Genomic DNA, 13612 nt, shown 5'->3' on the forward strand with positions numbered 1-13612 from the left:
GGAAAAAAATAATGTATCTTATATTCTACTTGTACCATACTAATTTTTGAAAAGAATTAGATTGCATATTGATGGACTCTTAAGATCTGGATGCCTCGCAACAAAATGTTTGCATTTTCAAGTCATTTTATAATAAGAAATTTATCAAATTTCAAACAAAAGCAAGCAAAAATATCAAATATCAATTTTTTTTTCTTGTTTGAGGATGATCCCTCTTGTCCAATAAACTTCCAGTGGAACACATAATAAATATTAAGGAATGAAACTCAGAATCTTATGTAACTTAACAAAGCGTCACAAAAACTACACTGCCTATTGCTTAATGTAAAATTTAGAAAGTCATTGTTACCTTTTTTTGTCCAAGAACTTAAATAAGCTGCAACCATTTCTTATTTGAGGCAAGAAAAAAAAATACATAAGACTGTTTATTTATTTGTCAAATTTCAGCCTTATATATAGAAGTCCTTGGTCTTAGCCATCAAATAAGTTCTTCTTGTGTTCTCAGAAGGTTCTGTCCTTTATTCATATTTCTGCTAGAATCAGATTGCCACAGGCAACAGGAGCATGCTTCCCATCTTCGTAGACGAGGTTACCTCTCAAAAACGTTGCCATTACTTTTCCAGATAATCTTGATCCCATGTAGGCAGAGATACTCTATGATGAGAATAAAAAAATATGAAGATGATTAGTACCCAGAAAACAAATGTGGAAAACTAAACAAAAGAAAAACATACAGGATGTTTGGTATGAACCGGATAATCCTCGTCAAGGTCAAACTCCTTTTCTGGATCCCATACTACCAAATCAGCATGCTTTCCAACTGCAATACTCCCCTGCAAAAATATTCATTGATTTTCATCTGATTTAGGAGTTTGATCAATATGAATGTGCTGAAAACTTCCAAATTTATGCCATTTGCTTGGAGATTTGTCATTTCTTTTTGTATAGAAATCCTTGGAAGTAGAAATCATTACTTTGAGATCCAGGCCAGCAAGTTTGGCAGGTGTTTCACTCCACCATGAGACTAACTGCTCCAACGCAACTCCATACTTGCGCCCATATGTCCAAGTCACTGGAAGAACAAACTGAAAGAATTCAAATTGGTCAAATTTGTAAGAAACCAAGTGCTAATAAATAATCACATATTAAGATAGTGGTGCAGATGTTAGTTACACAAAACAAGGAAATAAATATTGACTAATAATAATGAAACAGAATAAGAAGCTGCAAATGTTGTGTAGAGTTGATTTATGAGTTCGACAATGTCAACCAAAAAATTACAGCAGGGAATAATTTGGAGCAATTTTTACAAGTCCAGGAAGTAAAACAACATTTTCATGCAAGTTCAAGAAGCAAATTGAGTTTCTTTCACAAAAGAAACATTGTACTTGATTGTAAGCTGGATCACAAACTAGATAATTATCCGGATCATTTTTTTTATCACGGGGTTTGTGACTACATCACAAATTCAATTTTCCATACCAAAATGGCCCAGTATTCATAACAGATACATTCTAGTTTAAGAACAAAGATGAAGCTTAAAACTATGTTCTCATTTATATGATCTCATTTGCAAGGAAGAAGTTTCACACATATGATTTTGTTTATGCTCACTCTTAACAGCATAGATAGCCTACTGAAGACAGTTGGAGCAAGAGCGGAGTACATAGAAAAAGAGAAACCTGTTAAAAATGAAGGCAATTTAGTCATGTTATGGCTTACAAACCTGTAAAGAAGATATGCCGCCCCACGCCTTTAAAAAGTTCCCTTCATGTAGAAGTTTGAGCTCTGGTACTGTTGGCGAGTGATCAGAGCTTAGCATGTCAATATCCCCATTCTGAAAAAAAAAATAGATGCAATAAGATATGGGCACAACTATTGTTTCTTTTTGGCTGTGTATTTTGAATATATACCATTAAAGCTTCCCATAAACTTTCCCTATTTGCAGCATCGCGGATGGGTGGGGCACACTTGAAACGGGTATCTCCATCTTGAATTTCTTCGGCGGAGAAAGCCAAGTAATGTGTGCACGTTTCAACTGATATGCTATCCCCATTACTTTTTGCTTTCTATAGAAAACATGGAAATCTAGGTGAGAACATAGCATCATTATCAGGCTACTTAAATGAGGATAAATAGTAGTGAAGGAATTTTCAATTTTGTTAAGTTTATCAACTAGAATCAGAATCAAAATCAAAATATATAGTCATACACAAAACAAAACTAGCAAAGAATTTATAAGGTCCGGAAAAAGAAGGGAAAAGATATCGAAAACACAGTTCATTACCTTAATCAGGTCTAACGATGAACTTGCATCGGACAAATGAACAACATGAAGATGAGCTCCAGCAGCAGGACCCCCAATCCTTGTGTTATTTGTCACTGTCAATAACTCTTTAATGGCTGCCTCTTCCCTTTATCAAAAGAGAGAAGCTAGCAATATTAGGTGTATGCAATTTTTTTACTTAGAATATTTTGATATGGTCAGTACATTGGATAGCTTGGTAGAAACAACACCCTTCTTTATTGAGATTTATTTGCGGTGGTCTATACAAAGTACTCATGGATATGATGCAAATAGGGAATCTCAAGTGGATAACTGAATTAAGTTACTTATGGTTTTAAACAGAGCCTAAGAGCCCTATTTGATACCTTACAAGTTGTCATTGGCATGGGAAAAAATGGCAAATGTTCTTGTCATTTATTTTTTTGTTAGGATGAGGTCGTGAGACATTTTCTGTTTGAGGATGCGCCCATGTTAAATAAAAGAATATCCCAACAGCACTTACAAAATCGAGGCACCCAACATCGAAAGAGGTGATGAAACCTATAAACAACAAAACGAAAAAGAAAAAAAAAGAGTATACATATTACTACTGTTTACATATTCTAATCTTTTCCTTCATAATATCCCTAACTCTCATCTCCCTCTCTAAATCTATCAAGACCCTGCATAAACGCTTGAAATTGTACCACTTTCCATCCCAAACCCTGATTTAGGAATTAGATTTTAGGATAAAACTATTGATTGGGGATAAATATTAAACTACTTAATTAATTACTAACATAATAATTATCATGAATAAGTAAGTGTAAGTGTGTAGCTAATAGGGAATTTTATTTACAGTATTTATGCTTTACATGATATGTTTCTCAATTTATACAAGCTTAATTTTATTTTTATAAAGTTATGCTTACAGGACTTTAGACTTTTGAAAAGGTTGTATATAAGTTTTTTTTCTCAATCACAGTTTTTATCCTTTAGCTACATTACTCTCTATTTCTGACCTCTCTTACACCATCTTTCGGAGTGAAGCAAATATTACCATGAAGAGGGCCTAGACTTGAGATATGTTGAGTAGGATCGAGGATCAACTTTATCATGATTCGCATCCAAGAGATCTTTATCTTCTGATTGAATTTCAGCATGTACTAATAAAGGTCTTTTGTATTTTGCTAGTGTCAACAATCCTTCCTATAGAAAAAACATTGAGATAGGAATTTTAAGACAAGTTCACTTGTATAAGAATATCTTTTCACACAAATAAATAAGAGAAATCTTTGAGGACATAAATCTGAGAACTGAATACAGATTTAGCAGTCCTAAGAAAATTGGCGATCACATGTAAACCACAAACAAAGAACTAACCTTGATATGATTGGCGGTTGTCATTGGGAAATCATTGATACCTGAAGGACACATAAACGACTACAGAAGGAAAAAAAAAACTATTAGCTTATGCTTGATACTGACCACCATTAAGAAGTAATTTCAAATGCTTCATATTGGAAAGAGATTTTTTTTAATATGACCCGTTACATGCAGAAAAAAGAGAGCATAAGGTGAACAGATATTGTAAATAACTTGTAACATGTGATAACAAATATTTTATGCTCCAAGTCTAGTGTTCCCACACCAAATCACTGTAATGACTTTTATTTTTTTCCTTGTCATATATTCTACTGAAGGTTATCGTAATAGTACTCTATCTGTTCTCTTTTTTTTAAGTGGTCCAAATATTTTATTCCATTAGTATGCCAATAGTACGTATTGTTCTCATATCGAAACTTATTCCAATTGAACTATAAATCAAAACCAAATTGGATGTATGAAAGAAACTGGTGCAGCAATAAATTGATTGGAAATAATTGCCTCTATTGATAAATTTTATAGACCATGGATGAGATTTTTTGTCGCTTTTCTTAGACCACTATCTCTACAGTCTTAAACAACTCTTTCCTGTTAGAAAACTTTAGCCCAAGGAAGTGTGACTGCAGAATTTATAATCGCTCTCTTTAAAAAAAATAGACAAGCAGAATTTTCTTGCAATGACCAAGGGCTTGTTTGATGTAGGGTTATTTGGGTTAAATCAGATTATTTGAAAATAATATTGTTCATGATAAAGTGGATCATTTGAGTCAAATGACCAAAACACCCTTTAGTATTTGATATTTTAAAGTGTTAGAAATAAGAAAATAAAGGTATATTATTTTAACTAATGATTTGATGGAATAATTTATAGGATGTTGGATTTAATGCAAATAACCCACATCAAACAAATCCTAAAATTCTACCAGGGTCTTTAGTCAGTTCCAAACAACCAAATATAGGTCCAAATTTTGAAAAGCAATGCACCATGTTTATACTTTTAGCAGGTGAACTTTCATTAATAAGTAAATAACCGCCCTGGGAACAAAATTATTACATAGAAAGGCAATAACTTCAATTAGATACCTTCAAACCAAGAACACCAGCGTTTAAAAGCCCCTCCAGCATACTGGAATTGAAGGCATTCTCAGGAACAAGACCACCCCAAAAACCTACAAATATGGACTTTAGCAAATACAAGCTCTTGAAATGTGAAAAGTGAGATCACACACAAGGTTCAAGAGCATACCAACATCAACAAAGATCCTCTTTGATGCTGCCTTTAACTGTCAGTAGATGAAAAATACATATTTAGATCTCATGACAACTAAGCATTAAAGGCTTTGTCTTGTCTAATGAACATATGATGCTACCTTTTCTTGTCTACAAATGACCTTCTTGGTAAAGAAAATTTATTCAAAAGGTTTATAATAACATAGTTTTTTTTTTTTAATTATATAATAACATAATTTGATTATACATGACGTATCGGTTTTGAAAAAGAAAAAAAAAACATTCATACACACTGGAAACCTAAGGGCTGATAAGATTTAAATTCCATAATGAAGAATTAACTGGTCATCAGCAATACCTTGAGTTCAAATGTTTCTGCAGAAACTGTTGACGGGTGACTGTTAAGGGGCATATCAATCAATGTTGTTAAACCACCTGCCAAGCATTCATTTATTGGAAAAAAAATATAAGTTGAACTTCTCCTAAAGAATTTTCAGAATGCAATTTGATTAATCATGAGAAAGGTGTAAAAAGAATAAATAGATATAGCATGTGGTTCCTTTTACCCATATAGGATATAAGTAGTCCTTAGAAGAATAGATAAATATAAATTTCTAATTTCTCAGTCATCATATAAAGCAAATCTTTTTTGTAAACGACATGATCAATTGATATATCCCTTTCACTTGTCGAGGTTCTTTTGGCATTGCCTTTGTCTTCGTGGTGTACGTTTCTGTTATTAGGCATGAGAGTAGCCTAATTCTACTCTCAATTTTTTGTGTGAATACAATTATTACCCCTATAAAAAAAAGAATCTTTATGCAAATTTTTTTTTTAAGTAAAAAAAACTTTGTCCAAAATTAACATGAGAATTTACTAACCAGCAGCTGCTGCTCTAGTCCCTGAAGGAAACCCTTCCCATTCTTCTCTTCCAGGATCGTCAAGATGAACATGCCTGCATTAAGGCAATATCTATATTACTGAAATGGTTCAACCATGATAATAATCTCAATAATCTATATTATTCCTAAAATATGAAAACTGAAGATTATATGTGTGGAAAATCAAAAAAAAAAATGTGGGGAAAATCATTTCTATATTGCTCTTCATCTTCCAGGTGTTAACTCGGTTTGTTGTACGAGGACTCATATTCTAAATGATATAGCAACAAAAAAATATGAGTTATCTTTCTTTTTTTCACATGTATAAAATATAGTGGAATCTCAAATATATTAAATTTTCTCACATTTCTCAAAAGGCTAAGAAGGATTAAGGCATTAGGTGTATGGAAGCTGAAGCAACTAGAGCATGTTCACAACACTATTTCTTTCTTTCTCATAGAAAATTGTAGAGATTACTAGAAAAGATGATAGGTGCAAGAAAACTGGCCTATTTAAGTCGATTGGGAACCCTTGCACAAACTTGGAACATGTAAGGATGGTGTTCCAACTGACAAGGGGAGATATCAACATCTTGTGGATGACTCATTTGTCTCATGCTAAATCATACATTGGGCCTGCTTACATTGTTCTACCCAACTTGTAGGGGAGTGAAGAATTAATTATATTAGCCCTTTCGGTAATTTGCTTCGTTCTCCAGGGAATCAATGATGCATTCTCTCTTTTGTGGAACTCCATTCCTTATCATGGAACTTCACATTAGTTTTATGATGCATTATCTCTTTTGTGTATAAATTCATTTGTTCATTGTAATGTAACAGTCACTTGAAGAATACCAAGAAGGAGAGATGGAGGAACATGAGATAGGGATAAACGAAACAAGAAAGAACTGAAAGGCCAACAAAGATGGAATGGAACCAGGGGTCTTTTAACATAGAACATATTGTTCCAAAGGATAAACTGGTCTTCTTTGTCAAGAAAAGAACATGAAAAATTATAAAAAAAAAAACATTGTTCCATGAGCTTTAAAGAGAAACATATATACCTTTGTCTTCCAAGAAAAGTATTTTAATCCTATGCATTGTAAGAAAGTTTTAGCCTTAGAAACAAGGAACTTTTCAGAAAGGTATAAACTTCTTTAGTTAACACACCCTTATTTTTTAATAGAACAAAAAAAATCTTATCACAAAGATGAGTGTAAGTTGATAGTTTAATATGCTATCTAGCAATTATGCATTCTTCATTTTAAACAGATCCCTGGTGACTGTTTTTCTAATAGCCACATTATTGGGGTCGGTGCTCTCTGATTTTGTTGTTTGAGATGACGTGTGTTTCTGACGTTAGGTTCCTTGTTTTAGATGGGTGAGGGCTAGCTTAATGTCTGATCAATTTTTCCTTCACCCCCTTGTTCTTCCTCTTTCATTGTACTATCAGGAATTATGTGCTTTATTTGGTTGTAATATTTCTACGGTCAACAAGATCATTGTGTTTACAGTAGCTTTAACGAAGTTTTTCCTTTCAGGAAAAATAAACACAGTCTAAAGAAAAAAGAATACTGTTGAGGACTATTAGAATGGTCTAAAGAACAACTAGAAAGGGCATATATACATCACTTAATTAAAATTGGAAGAACATGGAAATTCGTTCAACAAACAGATGGTTAAAGTTCCGATTCACGGCATATTAATAGAGCATTGTAAGGCTAGGCATGTTCAATCACAGAATCATCTATTCCTTAGAAGAGTGTAAGTCTATGTGCTTATCCATCTGTTATGTCTTTCTATGTCAATATGAATAGTTACGGTAACAGCTTCATTGACCTAACAATAACATATGGTGGAAGAAACAGATGCTGAAAGAAGCAATGGAAAGAAAGAGCAGAATCTTAAAAAGTCCAAACAAGTAAAGAAAGAATGATTAAATGGTTTGAGCAACTTACACATCAACCAAACCAGGGATTACAATAGAATCTCCATAATCAATCACCTTTTGATTCTTGTTCCTGGCCTTGTATCCTTCAAGCACAGATACAATAATCCCTCCTTTTATCTCAACTGTGTATTTCAAATTTTGATTCAGAAAGATAACAAAACAAAATATCGTGTTTATATAATGAATAGTTGAATACATCTTTAGCAAACATTATCATATTCAGACTAGTTAGAAAACTGTGGTAACAATGAATACCTGTTAAAATGTCTTTTAAAAACATTACTTTGTTCTACTTCTACATGAAGTGATTAAAGAAAATTGAGGTGACCTGATCCTGAAATGACCCTTTTGGGAGTGACAATATTGTTGCTAACTATCCAGAAATGGCTGTCACCAAGGAGGCTGCACCCATTCTCTGATGGCTGTAACAAGGGTATTACAATTTTCATCAAAATATGGCAATACTAACCAAATGAAGATGCTCTAGGAGCAAAAGCCATTTACAAACACATAATTATTTGATATTTTTTGGTGGTTTAATGGAGGCAAGAAACAGCTTAGCATTCTATTTTTTTGAAGAAGTAAGCTCGGACCAAACGTTCTGTGGTTTCATATTCTTGATGAAGGCTAGTACTTTCTTTATTTGAGAGAGCTAGGATAAAATTTCTTAAATTTTTAATGTCTGAAGTAAAAAACTGATTAGATGTAGTCTGTATGCATGCAAATGATGCAATCCCATACTTGTGAAGAGCAAAACGATAACCTTCCAAGTTCCTCTGAAATCAAGTAATTGATCAAATTCTCTCAGTAGTACAGGATATAGGACAATAGTAGCTTTATTTTTCTTGATAATGCATGAAACATAGTTTAAAACATTGAAATACATCATATACATTGATACGAACAGGGCAGAAAGATGAAAACCTTTTGAGAGCCCATCAAGTAGAACATCAGAGAGGAAAGAAGCAACACTAGAACCGGCAAAACCCTCCATTTCAGATCGTCCATATCTTCGTTCTATCTCTCTATCTATCAATCTCTCCGATTATAAGTATTCTCACGATTGATACCTTTTTCAGTGAGATATCTGGATTCTGAAATTTCCCTTAAATATTGAGCATACGATTTCCACTAGCCGCTGGGTGGATACCACACCAGAATCCGCAATTGGATTCACTTTATTCAATGTGCCGCCAAAGATGCTGACTGTCTTCTGTCTTCTGCAGTCGGCGTGATTAAAGTGCAAATTAAAGAATGTTAGAAGCTTAAATTATTAGATTACTTAATAATAATAATATATTTTAATGAAACAGAATATTATATATATTCTTAATTTAGTATTGAACCTTCTATTTTTTTTTTTTTAAGTTCATATATTATAAATATGTAAAAAATCGTTTAAGCCACAAATCATCGTAATACGATATTGAAAATTCGATAATTTCTCTTCAATCAGATAGTCCCCCAAAAATTAATTTGAATGATAACCCAAATATGTAGGTTTATTATATCAACCGCATCAATCCAAACTTCTCATCAACTACTCAAAGACTCAGACATCACCTAATATTCCACAAAACATTTCAAATATTAGTCATCTATCGACAATACAAAAATAAGTGGGTTGTTGATTCAACTTTTTCATGACTAGTTATAATACAACATTTTATCATGTACATATCATCCATTAGATTCCACCATAAATAACACTCCATCCAAAGAACGAGATTTTTAATAAAATCTTTGACTCTCAAAATTTTTCCAACAAAAATTATATGTAATCATCTTAGCGAACAACTTCTAGCAATGCTCCATATATAAATTATCAATATCCAACGCATAACGTCTTTTTCATACGGTGACACTTATTTGCATCCTACCAAAAGTATAACTCTATTATGGGAGAGAATTTTCATAATGTTTAATTTTCTTATATATCTAATTCGACTAATGAAACCACTAGACCGATGATCAAACATGTTCTTAATTGTGACATTTTTACATATAATAATGGAAGTAAACTCAAGATATGTCGTAGCTAAATTTTTGAAACTATAGTACTAGATGTCGTCCCAAATATTGAACATTTTATTAACCCTACTTTATATAAAGAATTTCATTTTTTTAATTAATTGTATATATCTTTATTCTTCACCTCTAAAAAAATATATATATATATATTAAAATTTATAAATACTGATATTATGTTAATTTTATTTATGAAATAATCAATCTTGGTTTAGATTGTCTTCTAATACATTCTTAATTTCCTCTTTTTATGTGGAAGATGAACATAAAATATGTACAATGCCTTTGAAAAGGATGGTGATCTTTAAAAAGTTATAATACAGTCTCCTGTTTAGAATTTCATGTATAATATGAGCATTTGTTATGCTTATGAGGTCCATGTTATATATTAATTAAAAAAATCAATGAGTAATTAAGTTGTATAAACTATGGTTGTTTATTTGATTTGAAATATAAAATGTTGTACATTATTATTTTGTTTTTTTATAATAATATATAAAATAGATACTATTATTAATTAATAATTTAATTTATAATGTTAAATTATAATAATATTAATGAAAATAATAATAATTAATATATAAAAATGATATTATATTTATTATAATAAATCAAAACAATAATAATATAATATATATTATAATAAATATAAACATTTGAATTGTATTAAATTTATTAAATATTGAGTATAATTTAAAATGTATTATATAATCATATTAAAAAAATAAGAAGAAAATTAAAAGAAATAATTCAAAAGAACTAAATATATATAAATCAGAAAATGGTGACAGCACAGCAAGTCGTGACAAAATTTATAAATGTAAATAATAGATAGAGCGACATTTTTAAATGTATTTTGGATAAATATAAACTTATAACGTTCAATTATGTATAAATAACTCAAATGATAAAGGCTACTTCATTTAAATAGCTAAATCTAAATTATTGATTAATACATATTTTTTAATTACTTTTATATCACTCTTCAACCTCACCAATTTGTAATAAGAAAAATGGATGTTTATAATTTCCTAGCTTTTCCTATTCCCTGGCATTTGGTTTCAAATCTAAACAAATTTTTTTTTTAATTTTTAAAGACATACTTATTAAATGTATATGCACAGACTACTCAAATTCACTTATAACTTCTTATTTTAAAGTTATACATATAAATTACAGCTAATCAAATATTCAAATCCCTCTATACTAATATTAGTTGGCTTTCCCTTTTTGTTTAGGCACATAATGATCATTTGTTGTGTATTGAAAATTTTGTACGAGATAATTTTTCAAATTCTGAATCTTGAATTAAAGGTTAAAAAAGTAAGTAATCATATCCAATAAACAATTAAAAATAAAGTTTTTTATACAACAATATTACCATAATTCATAAGTGAGTCATATTCTTAATAATATTTACATTATATTCAGTTTAGAATGTATTTCAAAATTAAGATAAAAACTAAAAAAATAATTATTTTTTAATAAATGGTGACGGCACAACGGATTAATGGTCATACCAAAATTTATAAACTTGAATATTAAGTGTGGTATCAATTATTCTTGTAGGTGAGAAGCTCAAGTGAGAATTCCAGTCCAATCAATAAAATTGGCATGACAAAGAGTTCTACTTTTAATATTATATTATATATATATATTATAAACTTATCAAAACTTAAAATAATAAAATTGAATTAAAATTTATAAATTTATTATATCTTGATAATATATTATATAATTATATTAAAAAAAAAAAAAACTAAAAATAATAATTAAAAATAAAATAAATAACAGGCACATGGAGTGTCAAATCTATAAATATAAAAATAATAGACATGTCAAGGGGATTGAGTTCTTCTGCATTATATTATGCTTAAAATCGAAATAATTAAACGTCCTTAAATCTAATTTAACTTTTTTTCTCTCAACAATCTTAATATATTAATGTTGTGTTTATTGTATACAAAAATTGTAAAAAAAAATATTCTTATTTAGTTTCAGTTGATAAAAAAAAATGGGTGTTTGAAAAATAAAAAAATAAAATTGTGAAATCTAGCCAAAAACCCTAATATCTCCGGTCTTCACTTTCATTTACTGGCATTAGTTTCAAGATTTCACATAATTTTTGTTTTAATCAATTTTTAGAGAGAGATATACTATCTTTACTACATATATCTATTTATTTTACTCAAATCAGCTGAAATATTCAAACCCCTCAATACTCATAATAGTTGGCTTGTGCCCAATTTTTGTTCCGCACATAATGATCTTTTATTGTGTGTTGAAAAAATTGGTGAAATGATTAAATATTCGAAGATATTTCTTTTTTTCATTTTTTTTTTCAAATTGTGAATCTTGAATTAAAGGATATATAGATGATAGACATACACAAAAAGAGGTGAAGATTAAACAATGTAATTATAATAATCTGTACAGCTATTATTCCCTTATAATTAATAATAAAATAAAATAGATAGAAATGAATTAGTTAAATCAGCATCTTGAACTGATTTAAAATAAATAACTTAATGTAAACTAGTGTTTGTCAAAATGGTACAATTTTATGGTTGCGAGCTAATTTATTTTTTTTAATTCAACTTTTTTTATTTAATAATATATATAATAATATAATTACCTTTTTTTAATAATAATAATATTAATTATTAAATAAAAATATTTTTAATTATTAAAAATATTTCATAATATATAATTTTGAATATGCATAATTAGTGAATGACATACTTTCATTTGAAAATCATGAAATGGTGGATCAAAGGGTTTTACCAAAGAGAGTATGACCTGGTAATAACACCCTTCACTCTATTTTTTAAAGGCTAAATGACTATAAATACCAACAAAAATATAACCAATTGATAATTATTCTTTAAAGGGAATAGGTTTTACCCACAAAATATTCAAGTTGATAATAAGCTATCTCGTAAATTTCTACTAAAAATACGACATATTAATATTTTTAGAGGAATAGAAGATAATTTGTGTTTGCCAATAATATCCAAACATTAAAAAAAAAATAAAGAAGGTAAATATAGGTTGTTAACATCCTAAGATTTACAGGCTCGGTAATCTATTGACTCTTCTTATATTTATGTTTTCTCTCCTGATAGGATTGTATCGTCGTGTTTAAACGAATTTTATCATTTTTAATTATATATACATGAACCAATTAAAAAAATAAAAATAAATCTTTCGCATCAACGACTGTAATTGAGAATTAATTAAGCAAAAAATATATTTATTTTCCACCAAACATGATTATCATTCATATAGAATAAAAGATATCTGATTAATATCTTAACACAAATTAAAGAAGATATATATTGTACTCATAACAAAAACCAAGGAAAAAAACATTTGTTCATTACTTTACATATTGATGCTCTCTGCTATTAAGGCAACCTTTTCTTAGCCTTTTAATTTAAATATGGAGAATGTCATATTTGAATTCGATTCAAAACTTATAATTAACTTTTATAAATCCAATCCAAATGAATGTCCATAGCATATCTCTGAAGAAAAATTGTGTAGGATATATTCATTAATTGTTTTCCAGCTTAAGGTACTGACTTGCTGCGATTAATTTGGCTTATTAGAAATCGTGCTTAAATCATAATAGTTGGCTCGGATATTAGATAATTATAGTATAAACTCAACTTAATTTTGTAGGGAGTTGAATTAAATAAAATTAGTTTATTAATAGACACAAGAAAAAATTGACATAATAGACCAAAATGTTACAAGTTCGATTTTTACTGTAACTTCAATTCTCCTTTAAATAATAATAATAATATTTCTGATATCATATTTTGTAAAATCCTCAAATAAAGTACTCCAATTAAAAAGAGAACAAAAG

The 13612-nt window shown here is 29.5% G+C and overlaps 1 protein-coding gene across 1 annotated transcript; it reads right to left on the reverse strand.

Annotated features, from left to right (window-relative positions):
* Positions 1-279: 279 nt before the first annotated feature.
* Positions 280-8872, reverse strand: LOC124931883 (allantoinase). Its single transcript, XM_047472462.1, has 15 exons — positions 8638-8872; positions 8042-8135; positions 7721-7835; positions 5764-5837; positions 5241-5317; positions 4899-4935; positions 4736-4821; positions 3650-3709; positions 3327-3475; positions 2288-2414; positions 1914-2069; positions 1727-1837; positions 975-1085; positions 735-833; positions 280-654 (listed from the first exon to the last, which is right to left on the reverse strand). The coding sequence occupies exons 1-15, from the start codon at positions 8719-8721 to the stop codon at positions 523-525; spliced, it is 1512 nt and encodes a 503-aa protein (XP_047328418.1). The 5' UTR covers positions 8722-8872; the 3' UTR covers positions 280-522.
* Between the last annotated feature and the right edge of the window lie 4740 nt (positions 8873-13612).

Source organism: Impatiens glandulifera, chromosome 3, assembly GCF_907164915.1.
Source record: "Impatiens glandulifera chromosome 3, dImpGla2.1, whole genome shotgun sequence".
Lineage (NCBI taxonomy): Eukaryota > Viridiplantae > Streptophyta > Magnoliopsida > Ericales > Balsaminaceae > Impatiens > Impatiens glandulifera.